General features: G+C 35.6%; 1 protein-coding gene across 1 annotated transcript; it reads left to right on the top strand.

The window, feature by feature from the left end:
• Window positions 1–6,778: 6,778 nt before the first annotated feature.
• LOC112784698 (probable inactive receptor kinase At5g10020) lies at window positions 6,779–12,374 on the top strand. The gene is made up of 3 exons (XM_025827994.3): window positions 6,779–8,279; window positions 9,088–10,689; window positions 11,558–12,374. Exons 1-3 carry the CDS (start codon window positions 7,349–7,351, stop codon window positions 12,133–12,135), a joined length of 3,111 nt encoding a protein of 1,036 aa, XP_025683779.1. The 5' UTR covers window positions 6,779–7,348; the 3' UTR covers window positions 12,136–12,374.
• The last annotated feature ends 1,405 nt before the right edge of the window (window positions 12,375–13,779 follow it).

Genomic DNA, 13,779 nt, shown 5'->3' with positions numbered 1-13,779 from the left:
AATAAAGTTTATATAAAAATTCTAATTAATTTAAACTCCAATTATCATGAAACCCTATTTAATTATCATTAGTAAAATAATTTTCTTAAAATAAATCACAAATAACTAATTATTTAATTTTTAAAAACTAGGGTTGTTACAGATGGGCTGTAACTGTGGAACATAACCAGTCAATCGCAGGCGAGCCCCATATGATTCTGTATACCATTGCATATACCGATCAGATGCTTGATAGTGCAGTGTAGGATCACCAACCAGAATGGAACTCAAATGGTTTATCCATCTCATAATGTATACAGATCATAGAATGCTCAGCTCTCCAATCTTTGTTCTTTGGTCCAGTCAGAACCATGTTGTGCAATTCTGCAAGACGAGTAGCTTTTCCAGAAACTTTCTGTGCCAGACCAAATTGCCTCATCACCCTATCTGATAACAACAACAACAACAATAATAATAACAAATAGACAAACATAAAAATAATTACATATAGTGGACGTTCAAAGTATTTAACAATGTGATTTTCAGAACGCGTAATGTCACGAACCATCTTCTATTTGTATTTTTTCTGAAACAAAAAAACTATTATATTATATAAACTAGATCTAACATATATCCAATATTTCTCTAACATTAAATAAATAAAAATATATTTAAATAATATTACATATAATATTTTCGATTCTATTTGAAATAAACAACATACCCCCACTTTAACATTTACTCAACATAAATTTAATAATACATTAAATAAAATATATTCCACACATTTAAACAATATATGGCATCAAATCTTATATTTTATATTCATGTAAATAATATATGTAAATAATATATATTAACATATTATAGTAAATATGTTTAACTTATTCTTAAATATATAAAATATATATTTAAATAATATATAAAAATATATATAAATAAAATAAATTTAATATATTTTGTTAACATACATTATAATAGAATTTGAATTCTCTAAAGTTTGAATTTCACTTTAGAGAATAAAGTGTGATCTCTTACCATTTATTTTATAGGTGGGACCAAGAATAAATATGAGAGAAAAATCATTCAAAAGTAAAAGATCACACTTTACCCTCTAAAGTACAAATTTAAAATTTAGAGGAACCAAATTCATTATAATATATCGTATTTCAACTTAAACAAAAAATCTGTACATATGTTCAAATTTAACATACAATTATATATATTAAAAATTTTTAATATGTTCGTATGTATTGAAATATATATTTAAGTATTTAAATTCTTTTACAATAATATATAATATATAAAGAATGTTTAATATATCTTAATAATATATTAAGTACTGTTTTTTTTTTTTTACAAACTAAAAATATATTTTAGTACTACTTCAATCTAACTAAAATTGTGACCTTAACTAATACTAGGTTCAACACTATTATTACTAGCAATTAATTAATTAACACAAATTAATTTCTGGTAAGTAATCTAATTTATTTTTTATTTACAATAATTAAAATAATTTAACTAACTAAAAACATTATTACTAAAAAATGTACTTGGTGATGTTGATGGAGTTATAGTTAAAAATGATGAGTCTGAAGATCAGGTTCTAGTATAGGAAGTAGGGACTCTTTTGAGTTACAAAAGAGGGAAGAAAGAATTGTTAAGTGTGGTATTTAGGAGAGAGAGAGAACGAGATTTAAAAGTGAGAGGAAGAGAGAGAACGTAAGTATTAAAGAGAGACTAAAGGAGATTACGAGATTCACAGATTGAGAGGGTCATAGACACGTATCGTGCATGCAGACAATACAAGGGGGTGGATTGTCAGTGCATTACGAACGGGGTGGAATGAGGATACGTCAGAACAACGCCCCAGTATCCTGGAAAATCTCGTTTTCCTCCATTTTGAAAGAAAACACACTCTTTTTCCCCAATTATAAAATAAAAAATCCCCTTATCCCTCCTCATTTATATCTTGTCCCTTTTAAATTTCCATCAATCATTTCAATTTCATTCTCCCACTTCACCTTTTTCATTCTCTTTCTTCCTTTTCACAACTGCTATGCAAACTCCAAAATCTCTTTATAATTCTTTAAACAAAATTCTCAAGCATGTTTCTTACTCAAGTCTTTTTTACTATTTTTCTTACTTTTTACATGTTTTCATCTTATCTATGCTTATTTTGTTCTTATTTTGTCCGAGTAGATATTTGTTTTGCTCTTAAACCTCCCTTACATGTTATGAAACCCCATGGAATGAATTTGTATACTTGAATTTAGAAGGAAGTTCTAGGTACTCATTTTTTTCTCTGAAGATGTGAAATATAGATTTGTTGTTCCAGATCTTTTAGAACGTTTATGTTTCATGAATAAAATTGGTGAATTTTATCGAATTGGTTATGGATTTACGATGTTCTTTTCACTAAATTAGGAGTTAAAATTTCTTTTATTGACTTTCAACAAGAAATTCTATCCCAAAGTGCCTTAGCTATGTCCTAACTGCATCCCAATAGTTTGGCTATAATTAGGGCTTTTGAGATAGTGTGTAATACTCTCGAGATCTCGACCTCGAGCAATGTGCGTGTGTTTTGTTTTTTCAATATTACCATCCCTAATGTAGCAACCAATGAAGGTCGCAGCTTTCTGTCCTTCCGAGCTCATTTTGGTCAAAAAAATCTTTGAGATTTATGAAGAATCATTTTCTAAGTTTGGGAAAATATATTTCAAATTTCTAGTTGCCTCTTGTCACTCTCCTTTTTTCTTAACATTAGAGAGAGAGAAAAAGATTTGACTTATATTAGAGGCTTAACTTGAAATTTCCTAAGAATCTTCTTGGCCAACTTTCTCAAGATGAAAAAGATATTATTAACATCTAAAAATTTGAAGCGACAAAAATTTAGATCTAAAAGTGGCGCTTAGCGATGAACATGCAGTTAATGATGTCATTGGTTATTAAATTTTTTTATTTACTTTAACTTTCGTTTCTTGTAGAATATAATATTTAAAATATTTTGTAGTTGAGATGGCTGATAGGTTTGCAATTTTGGTTCAACTAAGGCGCAAGATTTTGTCAGAGCCCGCAGCGCAAAATGAATCCAAAATTCAGAATGTCGAGTCTTCGACCACTCCTATTGCGGAATTAATTGCTCAAAACTTTTGTGAAAAGGAAAAATCACCAAAGCTACAAGAGTTGCATTCCCGGATCTCCTGAACCCAAGAAAAGAAAGAGGAACAAAAAAGAAAAGGAAGTTAGCATGTCGAAAAATATGCTGACGAAGGATTTAAATTTTATTCTCTTTATTGACCACTATCTTATTACCCTTGATACAGAAAAAAAATTGAGGCCATTCCTACTAATGAAAGCATTGTTCGTATTCAGAAGATGCTTCTAAGGGTAGCCACTTATTGCCGTGATATTCAGAGGAAGACTACTGAAATCTTGACATTGTGTGAATTGATTGAAGAAAAGAATATAAGTATCATCTCTATGTCGGCTCAACGTAAAGATGTTAAAAAAAAATAAATGATTGACAAACTCCAATTTTGTGGTTTATCTTGTGTTGAATTTAGGAGATTTTATCAACTTATCTCACATTTATTCAATGAAATAGTATGCTTTTGTAATTCTTCCTAAATTTTGCTTAAGAGTGAAAACATGCTTTTTAGCCCTTAAAATTGCTAAATTTAATTTACCTTAATTCCACTCGATGCCTTGATATATTTGTTGAGTGATTTCAGGTTCATAAGGCAAGGATTGGACGGAAGAAGTGAAGAGAAAAGCATGCAAAGTGGAGAATTCATGAAGAAATGAGGGTTTGCTGAATTCAAGGCCACGCGCACGTGTCACCCACGCGTACGCGTGAGAGAGGATTTTGTCAGGCGACGCGCACGCATCACCATGCGTATGGGTGACAAGTGTCACGTGACCTCGTTAAAGTGAAAAACGCTGGGGGCGATTTCTGAGCCATTCATGCCCAAGTCCAACTCATTTTTGAAGCTATTTGATGCAGAATTCAAGAGGGAGAAGGGGGGAGCAATTAGATTAGGTTAGAACCATGTTTTAGAGTAGTTTTCTAGAGAGAGAAGCTCACTCTTCTCTCTAGAAATTAGTATTCTTAGTTTAGTTTTCTCTTAGATTTAGGATTTAATTCTTGTTTAGATTTAATTTTTCTTGCAATTTATTGTTCTTGCATCTTTGTTCTTTTACTTTCACTTGTTATCTTCTTTATTTTGTTGCCTTCATGCTTATGAACTTTGTTAGTTTTGGTTTCCATTAATACAATTTATGTTTTATGTTTCTTTAATGTTTAATTGAGTTTCTATTGTTATTTTCTTGTTTTGGGTAGTTGTAGAATTTATATTTCTTACAATTTTACCCTACTTTTCTTTTATGCCTTCCAAGTATTTGACAAAATGCTTGGTTGGGCTTTAGAGTAGATTTTGTGCATTCTTAACTTAGAAAGAGAAATTAGGTACTCTTGAGTCATTAATATCCAACTTATGTTGGTGATCTAGAGTTGTTAATTAATATTATTTTTATTGACGCTAATCTTTTGCTAATTCAATTAGTAGTTGATTAGGACTTATGGATTGAGATTAACTAGTCTTATTTGATTTTCTCCCGATGTTGGAGATAACGAAATAGGATTATCTCTTGCTTATTATTGTGTTATGATTAATAACTAGGATAGAAAGTCTTGATTCTCAATCCTTGCCATGAATGCCTCTTTTTAGTAATTATTATTTTTAGTTATTTGCTTTATTTTCTTACCATTTAATTTCTTGCACTTTTATCAACCCAGCCTGTGAAACTCATAACCAATAATTGAGCATTCGATTGTAATTTCTAGGGAGAACGACCCGAAACTAATACTCTCGGTTATTTTTGTTGGGTTGAACTTGTGACAACCAAAATTAAACTTTGATTGAAGGTTATTTGTCGGTTTGGAACTATACTTGCAATGATGTGATTTCTTTTATGGAGAAGAAATTCTAAGCCAATGATAATCTTCGCATCAATGATAAAAAAGATGAAATATAGAAGCTTGAGAAAGAGAAAAAAAGAAAATTTTTCCAAAGTTAAAAATTTGAAAAAAGGAAGGAGTGATGTAAAAAAGGCAAGTGGCCAAATTAACGGTATTCTTGAAGTCTACTAAAAAGCAGCTGAAGACCCTAGAATTAGAAAAGAGCTATATAGAGAAAGCTGCTTTGGATAGAGTTTCTATAATCGAGAAGAACATGCTTGACTAATTTAAATTGGTAGTCCCTGAAGCAGATATTTCTGAGCTAGGGGCTTTTGTTATGTAAAAGATGAAAAATGTGTAGATTTTTCTAAAGTTTTAGTTTAGTTTTTAAATGTATAAACTTTGATACTTTGGCCTTATATTGACATGGTCTTTATGTAGACATTCTTAACATTATTACTATAATTTGGAATCGTTATATTCGTGGCCAGGGATGACAATAGTGTGTTGCACACTAGTCTGATGTAGTCCAATATTAGTTTGATTATTCTGTAGATTGTCATGTCCTACACTATGTAAATTTAGAATTTGCGGGAGAACTTGCAGATTTTTCTGCTCAGGATCCTTGCATCGCCCTTATTTACATTAGCTATAGTCTGTAATATGATTCAAGATAAGATCCTCACAGACGGTGCTAATGTTTGAAAAGAAGTAGATCAAACTTACAGAATAACACAGAACCTCGTGATTTCATTTTTAGGCGGGTGTTTATACCTGCAAAGACACTCTAATACCTAAATGAATCCTTAGTTTTAAATAAGGAAGAAAAAGAAAAACATACTCCTTTATTTTCTTTAGCTCATTTTTATATAACTAAGTCGTAAAATAATGTTTACAGAATATTGGAATAACGTTTACTGCTTTTACGAATTATTTATCGTGCATTATAATATTACAACATTACAATATTTAACTATGATTCTAGTTATTAGTATTAATATTAGACTCTTTTTACGAATTTTGAATCCTCACTTAACCGTGATTTCGGTTCATAGATTTAGACTTAGTACCGATCAATTATAAATTAAAATTTAATTTAATCAAAAATAAATATAAGAGATTTGAAGTAATACCACCAACGAACTTTAAAAAAAAAAAATTCCTCAATTAAGAAAATCTAGATTTAAACATGAGAAGAGAGTAGAGAAATTTCAACTCCTTGGATATTTTAAATGAAACAACTAGAAAAATTAGTCTTATCCAAATATGATGATGAGAAAATGAATGATTTTTTATCCATGTAATTTTGAAACAAGAGAAGTTCCAGTGTCTTTTTTTATTAATGGAAGCTGTTTTGGGGGTGACAATCTGGCGATAATTGGCTGTTATAATGGGCTGCAGAAGTCACGGCGTAACGGATTGATGCTAACTGCGATACGACAAAGAGAAAGACTGAAAGAGGGAGAAAAGAAAATGTAAAAAATAAAAACAGTGACAACCGCGTAAAAGATAAAAATATTATACTATCTATGGTGTCTATCATACACTAGGTGCGACTTGCGAGAGGAGATAGCAGATCCATCGTCTATGTGGATTGATTCCATTTTAGTTTTACACCCATCCCCCATGCAATAAAATGTAAAATAAATGATAAATAAAGTAAGCTTACACAATACCTAATCTGCCATATACAAAAGCAATAATCGAATGTCCTATTTTGTGTGGATTAATTAATTAACTTATGAATAATAATAATAATAATAATAGTAATAATAATAATAATAATAATAATAAGAGTCCAAGTAATTAAATAATTGCGTGGGAAGGCAGATAGCCAGATACAGAAAGGGAGGTGAACCTGGGTAGAAGGAAGAGAAATAATTAAAGTGGGGAAGACGGTGACGGCGTTAGAGGCATGTGCGTGTAGTGCTGGACCCTACTCACAGACAGACAGAGTAAGAGTAAGAGAAAGAGAAAGAGAAAGAGAAAGAGAAAGAGTGAGTGAACACAAGAACAGCACACAACACAACTCTCCGATTCCTCCCTCATTCTCTCTCTCTCTCTCCACACCCGCAACTCACACAAGACTAAGAGAGAAATCGAATTGAATGGAACGTGAGAAGGAGAAGAAGAATGAAGAGAGAGGAAGCACACAACACAGGCATGAACAACAAGAGCAGCTAGTTGCCCTTTACAGAGTGTAGTTACTCCCACCAACCAACACTCTCCACCGGTTCTCCATTTCCCTTCCCCCCACCTAAATTATATATATAAAACCCTACTTTTTCTTTCTCTTTCTCTCTCTCTTACCCACACACACAGCACAGCAAAGAACCACACTCCCCAATCCAATGCTAAACTTCTCTACCTAGGGTTCCCCTTTCTCTCTCCCTTTATCTCTCTCCGATGAATCCCTTCCTCTCAATTCTCTCTCTCTTCCTGCTATTCCACACCGCCTCCTCCGCCTCCTTCCTCGAGCTCCGATCCCTCCTTGAATTCAAGAAAGGCATAACCGCAGATCCCCTCCGCCGCGTCCTCGACTCATGGAACCCCTCTGCCGTCTCCGCCTCCGTCGACTCCTCCAACTGCCCTACCTGGGAGGGGGTCGTCTGCGACGAGGTCTCCGGAAACGTAACCGCCATCGTCCTCGACCGCCTGTCCCTCGGCGGCGAGCTCAAGTTCCACACTCTCACTGACCTCAAGATGCTCCGCAACCTCAGCCTCTCTGGTAACCAATTCACCGGTCGCCTCCCTCCCTCCCTCTTCACTCTCACCTCACTCCACCACCTCGATCTCTCACACAACGCCTTCTACGGCCCCATCCCCGCGCGGATCAACGACCTATGGGGCCTCGTCCACCTCAACCTCTCCCTTAACCGCTTCAAGGGTGGCTTCCCCAGCGCCCTCCAAAACCTTCAGCAACTCAGGGTCCTCGATTTACACTCTAATGAGCTTTGGGCTGACGTAGCTGACGTCCTTGCTGCCCTTCGCAGCGTAGAACACGTTGATTTGAGCGCGAACCAGTTCTACGGCGGCCTCTCCCTTTCCGCCGAGAATGCCTCCTCTATTGCCAACACCCTGCATTTCTTGAACCTCAGCGGTAACGTTCTCAACGGTCCTTTCTTCAGTGGGGAATCGATTAAGCTATTTCGGAACTTGGAAGTGTTGGATTTGGGCGATAACTCCATCACAGGGGAGCTTCCCTCTTTTGGACCGTTGCCGAGCCTCCGGGTCCTGAGGCTCCGCCGGAACCAGCTGTTCGGGTCTGTCCCGGAAGAGTTGCTTGAGAGCTCTGTTTCGTTGGAAGAATTGGATCTTAGCGGCAATGGCTTCACTGGTAAATGGTTTCTGTTTCTGTTTCAGTTTCCCTCTTACATAGTAGGTATTTTGCTGTTCCTATTATTCTGTTTCAATCGCATTGTAGAAGGTTCTGTTGAATTAAGAGTAAACTGAATGCGGTTCAATTGAGGTCTTGAACAATATGTCGAGGGTTGTTAACTAGTAGAACATTCTTGTTGTTCACTGTTCAAAGCTTTAGTTATGGTAACTCAATTTTTGGAGTGGACTCGTTGTATGTTAGTTCAATTTTTAATACCCATGATTGAAATGTAGGTATAACATTTATTTGATATTTCTTGTTTAAAAAAAAAATGCATTTATATGCATTTGTGAATGTTTGCGTGCACGTGTATTTTAGTAATATTAGGCATAGCAAATGTGCATTTCCGAAAACCAGGGACTGTTGTTTTGTAGTGTATTGATGGCCTTATATCTTTTCCTTCAAGATGTTACTAATGCCAGCTTAACCTTGTAGTGTGTGTTTGTTTACAGTTGGTATGGTCAAACTCACATATGACTGAAGGGGCTTCTCTCTTTCGTTTATATAAATGATCCTTGGGGATAGGATTATTTCTAATTTATGATGGGGAAATCTTATTGGATTATTTTGTTTCTTGCAGTATAAACCGTTTGCTTTAATCATTTTGTGGTGGTTTTTTTCTATTCACTATGAGCATGTGTGGTTTACTCCCAAAATTAAATTTGCACAGTTACTAGAGTTGTTTGGTGTAACTCTAGTTGGTCAAACTTAAAGCGAGCAAACTCAATCACACTTCAATTAAGCTACAAATGTTTCTTGTGGGCAGGCTCAATTGCTGTAATCAACTCTACAACTCTGAATATTTTGAATCTTTCATCGAACAGTTTATCAGGCTCTTTGCCAACGTCTTTGAGAAGATGTACTATCATGGACTTGAGCAGGAACAATTTTTCTGGTGACATTTCTGTTGTCAAGACCTGGGAAGCCTCATTGGAGGTTGTTGTTCTGAGTTCAAACAAGCTGTCTGGATCGTTGCCTCCTATTTTAGGGGGCCCTTCTTCAAAATTGTCTACAGTTGACATAAGTTTAAATGAGCTTAAAGGACCCATTCCGGGTAGTTTAGTTAATTTTCCATCATTGACGAAGCTTAATCTTTCTGGGAATCAACTTACAGGGTCACTTCCACTTCAAGGTTCAGGGGCAAGTGAACTATTACTCATGCCACCTCAGCAGCAGATGCAATATCTTGATGTGTCTAATAATTCCTTAGAAGGCGACTTGCCTTCTGATATAGGTAAGATGGGAGGGCTCAAACTGCTGAATCTAGCTAGAAATGGCTTTTCTGGCCAGCTGCCAAATGAATTGAGCAAACTTGCTTATTTAGAAGACCTAGATTTATCTAATAACAAATTTACTGGAAAGATTCCCGATAAGCTTTCATCCAACTTAAATGCATTTAATGTGTCCAACAATGACCTGTCTGGTCGTGTTCCTGAAAATTTATCGAAGTTTCCAACTTCATCCTTCCGGCCTGGAAATGAAAAGTTAGTGTTACCGAAGAATTCTCCCGAGACTTCTTCAGTGCCTAATAATATTCCAGACAATGGGAGACATCATAGTTCAAAGGGTAATATCAGGATAGCAATTATTCTTGCCTCTGTGGGTGCTGCTGTGATGATTGTGTTTGTTTTAGTGGCTTATCATCGAGCACAACTGAAAGAATTTCACGGAAGAAATGAGTTCACTGGTCAAAATACTGGAAGGGATGTCAATGTCAAATTAGGAAGACTTACAAGGCCTTCGCTTTTCAAGTTCAATACAAGTGTTCAACCTCCTTCAACTTCAATGAGCTTTTCACACGATCACTTGCTGACTTCTAATTCAAGGACCCACTCTGGACAATCAGAATGTATCACTGAAATTTCTGAGCAGGGCTTACCTCAGGGAACGGTAGCAACTAGCTCATCATCTATACCTAATTTGATGGATAGTCCTCCCACATCATCTGGAAGGAAGTCATCCCCTGGTTCCCCGCTGTCATCGTCTCCCCGATTCATAGAAGAAAAGCCGGCGATGTTGGACGTTTACTCGCCAGATCGGCTGGCTGGAGAGTTGTCCTTCCTGGATTCTTCCTTAGCATTCACTGCAGAGGAATTATCTCGAGCACCAGCTGAAGTTCTTGGCAGAAGTAGTCATGGCACTTTATATAAAGCTACTCTGGACAATGGTCATATGTTGACTGTTAAATGGTTAAGGGTGGGGTTGGTCAAACATAAAAAGGAATTTGCAAGAGAAGTTAAAAGGATCGGTTCTATGAGGCATCCAAACATTGTTCCATTAAGAGCATACTATTGGGGGCCTAGGGAACAAGAGAGGCTTCTTTTAGCTGACTATATACATGGGGACAGCTTGGCCTTACATCTTTATGGTAATAGTTAACTATTCCTTTGCCACATTCTCTCTCTCTCTCTCTCTCTCTATATATATATATATATATATATATACACGGCTTTCATTTAGTGTCATAATCTTTATTGTACCGTACCTTTTAATCACAAACAAGGAACTGTAGCTGCCTGGGAATTCTTTGATAAAGAATTGACTGTGCTTTGAACAATATTTTTAGCCTTAAATAGCTTTTCAGTTTTGTAAAGACGTTTCATTCATAAAGGTATTTCATCTGTTTATAATCCCATCTTTCTAGGTTTGTCTCTCTGTTCACTTTCATCATGTGCTTATGCTCAGAAAGAATGCTGAAGGGGGAGGGTTTGAGATTGCTTTTCTAGAATACCTTTTCAACCTTCGCTACCAGAGATAAATTTCTATATCAACCCCGATAACTTCCCTGATGCGTATAGTTGTATTGCATGGTTGAGTCCTTCACATACATTGGCTGTTAAATGGAGGGTAGTGTGAGGTCAATCTTCTCCTGTTTACAATAGATTTGACTCTTAGAATTTAAGGTAAACTAGCTGGTGTCTGTCACTCGGTTTTTGATGGCTTCCTTCCAAAAGCTGGCCGACAAGGAGTCATCTCCATTAAGGGTGTTTGTAACTTTTGCAGACTTGCAGTTGTACAAGTTGCATAGGTATGACCAGTACTATAGTAGAGTTTGAGGGGCTGTGACTGTCCAAAATTTGGATATATGTTTTGTAGTAATCATACGTACATCCTGTCAGAGAAGTTCATTTAAAATATTTTTCAAGCTCATAAAATTCTCTACTTACGACTCCTTGACTTGTTCATCTATGATTTTTGTGTTAGTTGAGCATAATATCAATGTGTCTATTCTGCAGAGACCACCCCCCGGAGGCACTCCCCATTGTCATTCAGCCAGCGAATAAGAGTTGCTGTTGATGTTGCTCGATGTCTATTATACCTTCATGATCGAGGGCTTCCCCATGGAAATCTAAAGCCAACAAATATTTTGCTACCAGCCCCAGATTACAGTGCGCGTCTTACTGACTACGGTCTGCATCGGCTAATGACACCTGCTGGAATTGCGGAGCAGATACTTAATCTAGGAGCACTTGGGTACCGTGCTCCAGAACTAACCACCACATCCAAACCAGTACCGTCATTCAAGGCTGATGTATATGCACTTGGTGTGGTCCTGATGGAACTGTTAACAAGAAAAAGTGCAGGTGACATAATATCGGGTCAGTCAGGCGCTGTCGATCTTACCGATTGGGTTAGGCTGTGCGAGCAAGAAGGGCGGGTAATAGACTGTATTGACAGAGACATAGCAGGTGGGGAAGAATCCTCCAAAGAGATGGAAGAACTGCTTGCAATATCTCTGAGGTGTATTCTCCCTGTAAATGAGAGGCCTAACATCAGACAAGTTTTTGAAGATCTCTGTTCTATATCAGTTTGAAATTTTTTGTATATGTGTCTGCCAATTAGTTTTTTTATTTTATTTTTTTGGTTCCTCGACCAATCGTTATTTTCTGATTCTTTGTACCATCTTAGCTTCTTAATTGGTTTCGGGCCTCATTTTGGGCTAATCATATTCTTTTCTTCCATTCTCTTTTTTGTTTTGGAAAAAAGAAAATCGATATTTCTTGTAAAGTGACAATCGTTGATTAATCAACAGTGTTTGTGTTTGATTTGAAACCCACGTGTTTTAACATTGAATTTCAATGTTTACCATTTATCTAGTAGTTTTTTCCGGTTTTCATATAGTATATCTCCCTGAAATCTTCATAGCGCATATTATCAAATCCTAAACCAACCAGGGATGTCAATGAGGCGAGGGATGTCTCCCTCTTTCCGTTCCCGCCCTCAGAATTAATTCCTGTCCCCCGCCTCCGCCTTTAGAATTAATTCCCGTCCCGTTATCCGTTATAGAGGAATAATTGTTCCCATTCTCATTTTTCGTATTTTTCGAGAGGTTCCATTCCCCATCTCCTTATTTTTAACATTCATATGTAAATTATAATAAAGAATATAAAAAAACAAAAAAACAAGCTACAAAATATTATTACAAACACACAAACATATCTTATCTAAAAGGGTAAAGTATATTTTTTGTCCCTGAAGTTTTACAAAAGTTTCAAAAATACCCCTAAGTTTTATTTTGTTTCAATTTTGTCCCAAAAGTTTTCGATTTGCATCAAATATACCCCTAACGGCTAATTTTTAAAAAAATTTAAGATCAATTCAACAACAATTTCATAAGAACAACCCTCAATACAAGCAAATCAAGCATAATTTTCATGCATTATTGTTAGATTGGTCTTAAATTTTTTTGAAAATTTAGCTGTCGAGGGTATATTTGATGCAAATCGAAAACTTTTGGGACAAAATTGAAACAAAATAAAACTTAGGGATATTTTTGAAACTTTTATTAAACTTTAGGGACAAAAAGTATACTTTACCCTATCTAAAATTATAAGTCCAGAAATATAACATAGCAAATCATAATCCATAAAATAAAATCTTGAACAATAGGGTTAAGGTTTTTCAATGAGTGAAATTACTAAAAGAACCCCTATATTAGAAATAAATTAAGGGTTATTAAGTAAGTTCAAAAATTAGGAAAATTATCGGAGATGGGGCGGGAATCCCCATTCGGGTCCCGCGCATGTCTCGAAGAAATTTCGCTTCCCATCTCCAACCCCACAGAAAAAATTTGTCATCACTGGGCCCATTCGGGGCGGTCCTCACAGGGATCCCCACCTCCTGAGAATTTTTGACACCCTTAAAACCAACCCAGCTTATCGGATTGGAATCAACCTGTGTTTGGAAAACAAGAAAAAGGCTTCCCCACCAATACACACTTTAGTTTTTCTGAGGAGGAAAAGAATCCTGATAGCTGATAGGTTCATTCTTTATGGAAACAGCTTATAGCATTTTTCTTTGAATTTCAAGTTATTTAAGCGTAAGAAAAGCTAAAGCTCATTATTTTAGCATTATTTAGAAAAAAAACAATTCACATAATACAGGATGTTATATTTTCATTAAGTTGACCCTAGTTATGTTATATCTATACAAGGAAAGGAATTAGTGGACTACACGA

This window comes from Arachis hypogaea, chromosome 20, assembly GCF_003086295.3.
Source record: "Arachis hypogaea cultivar Tifrunner chromosome 20, arahy.Tifrunner.gnm2.J5K5, whole genome shotgun sequence".
NCBI lineage: Eukaryota > Viridiplantae > Streptophyta > Magnoliopsida > Fabales > Fabaceae > Arachis > Arachis hypogaea.
Note: the sequence above shows the minus strand (reverse complement) of the source record. Positions and strands in the feature narration are given on the sequence as shown.

Coding starts and splice junctions, on each gene's coding strand:
- LOC112784698 (XM_025827994.3), top strand. CDS start 7,349: ATGAATCCCTTCCTCTCAATTCTCTCTCTCTTCCTGCTATTCCACACC. Junction 8,280..9,087: donor TAGCGGCAATGGCTTCACTG/GTAAATGGTTTC, acceptor TCTTGTGGGCAG/GCTCAATTGCTGTAATCAAC. Junction 10,690..11,557: donor CTTGGCCTTACATCTTTATG/GTAATAGTTAAC, acceptor TCTATTCTGCAG/AGACCACCCCCCGGAGGCAC.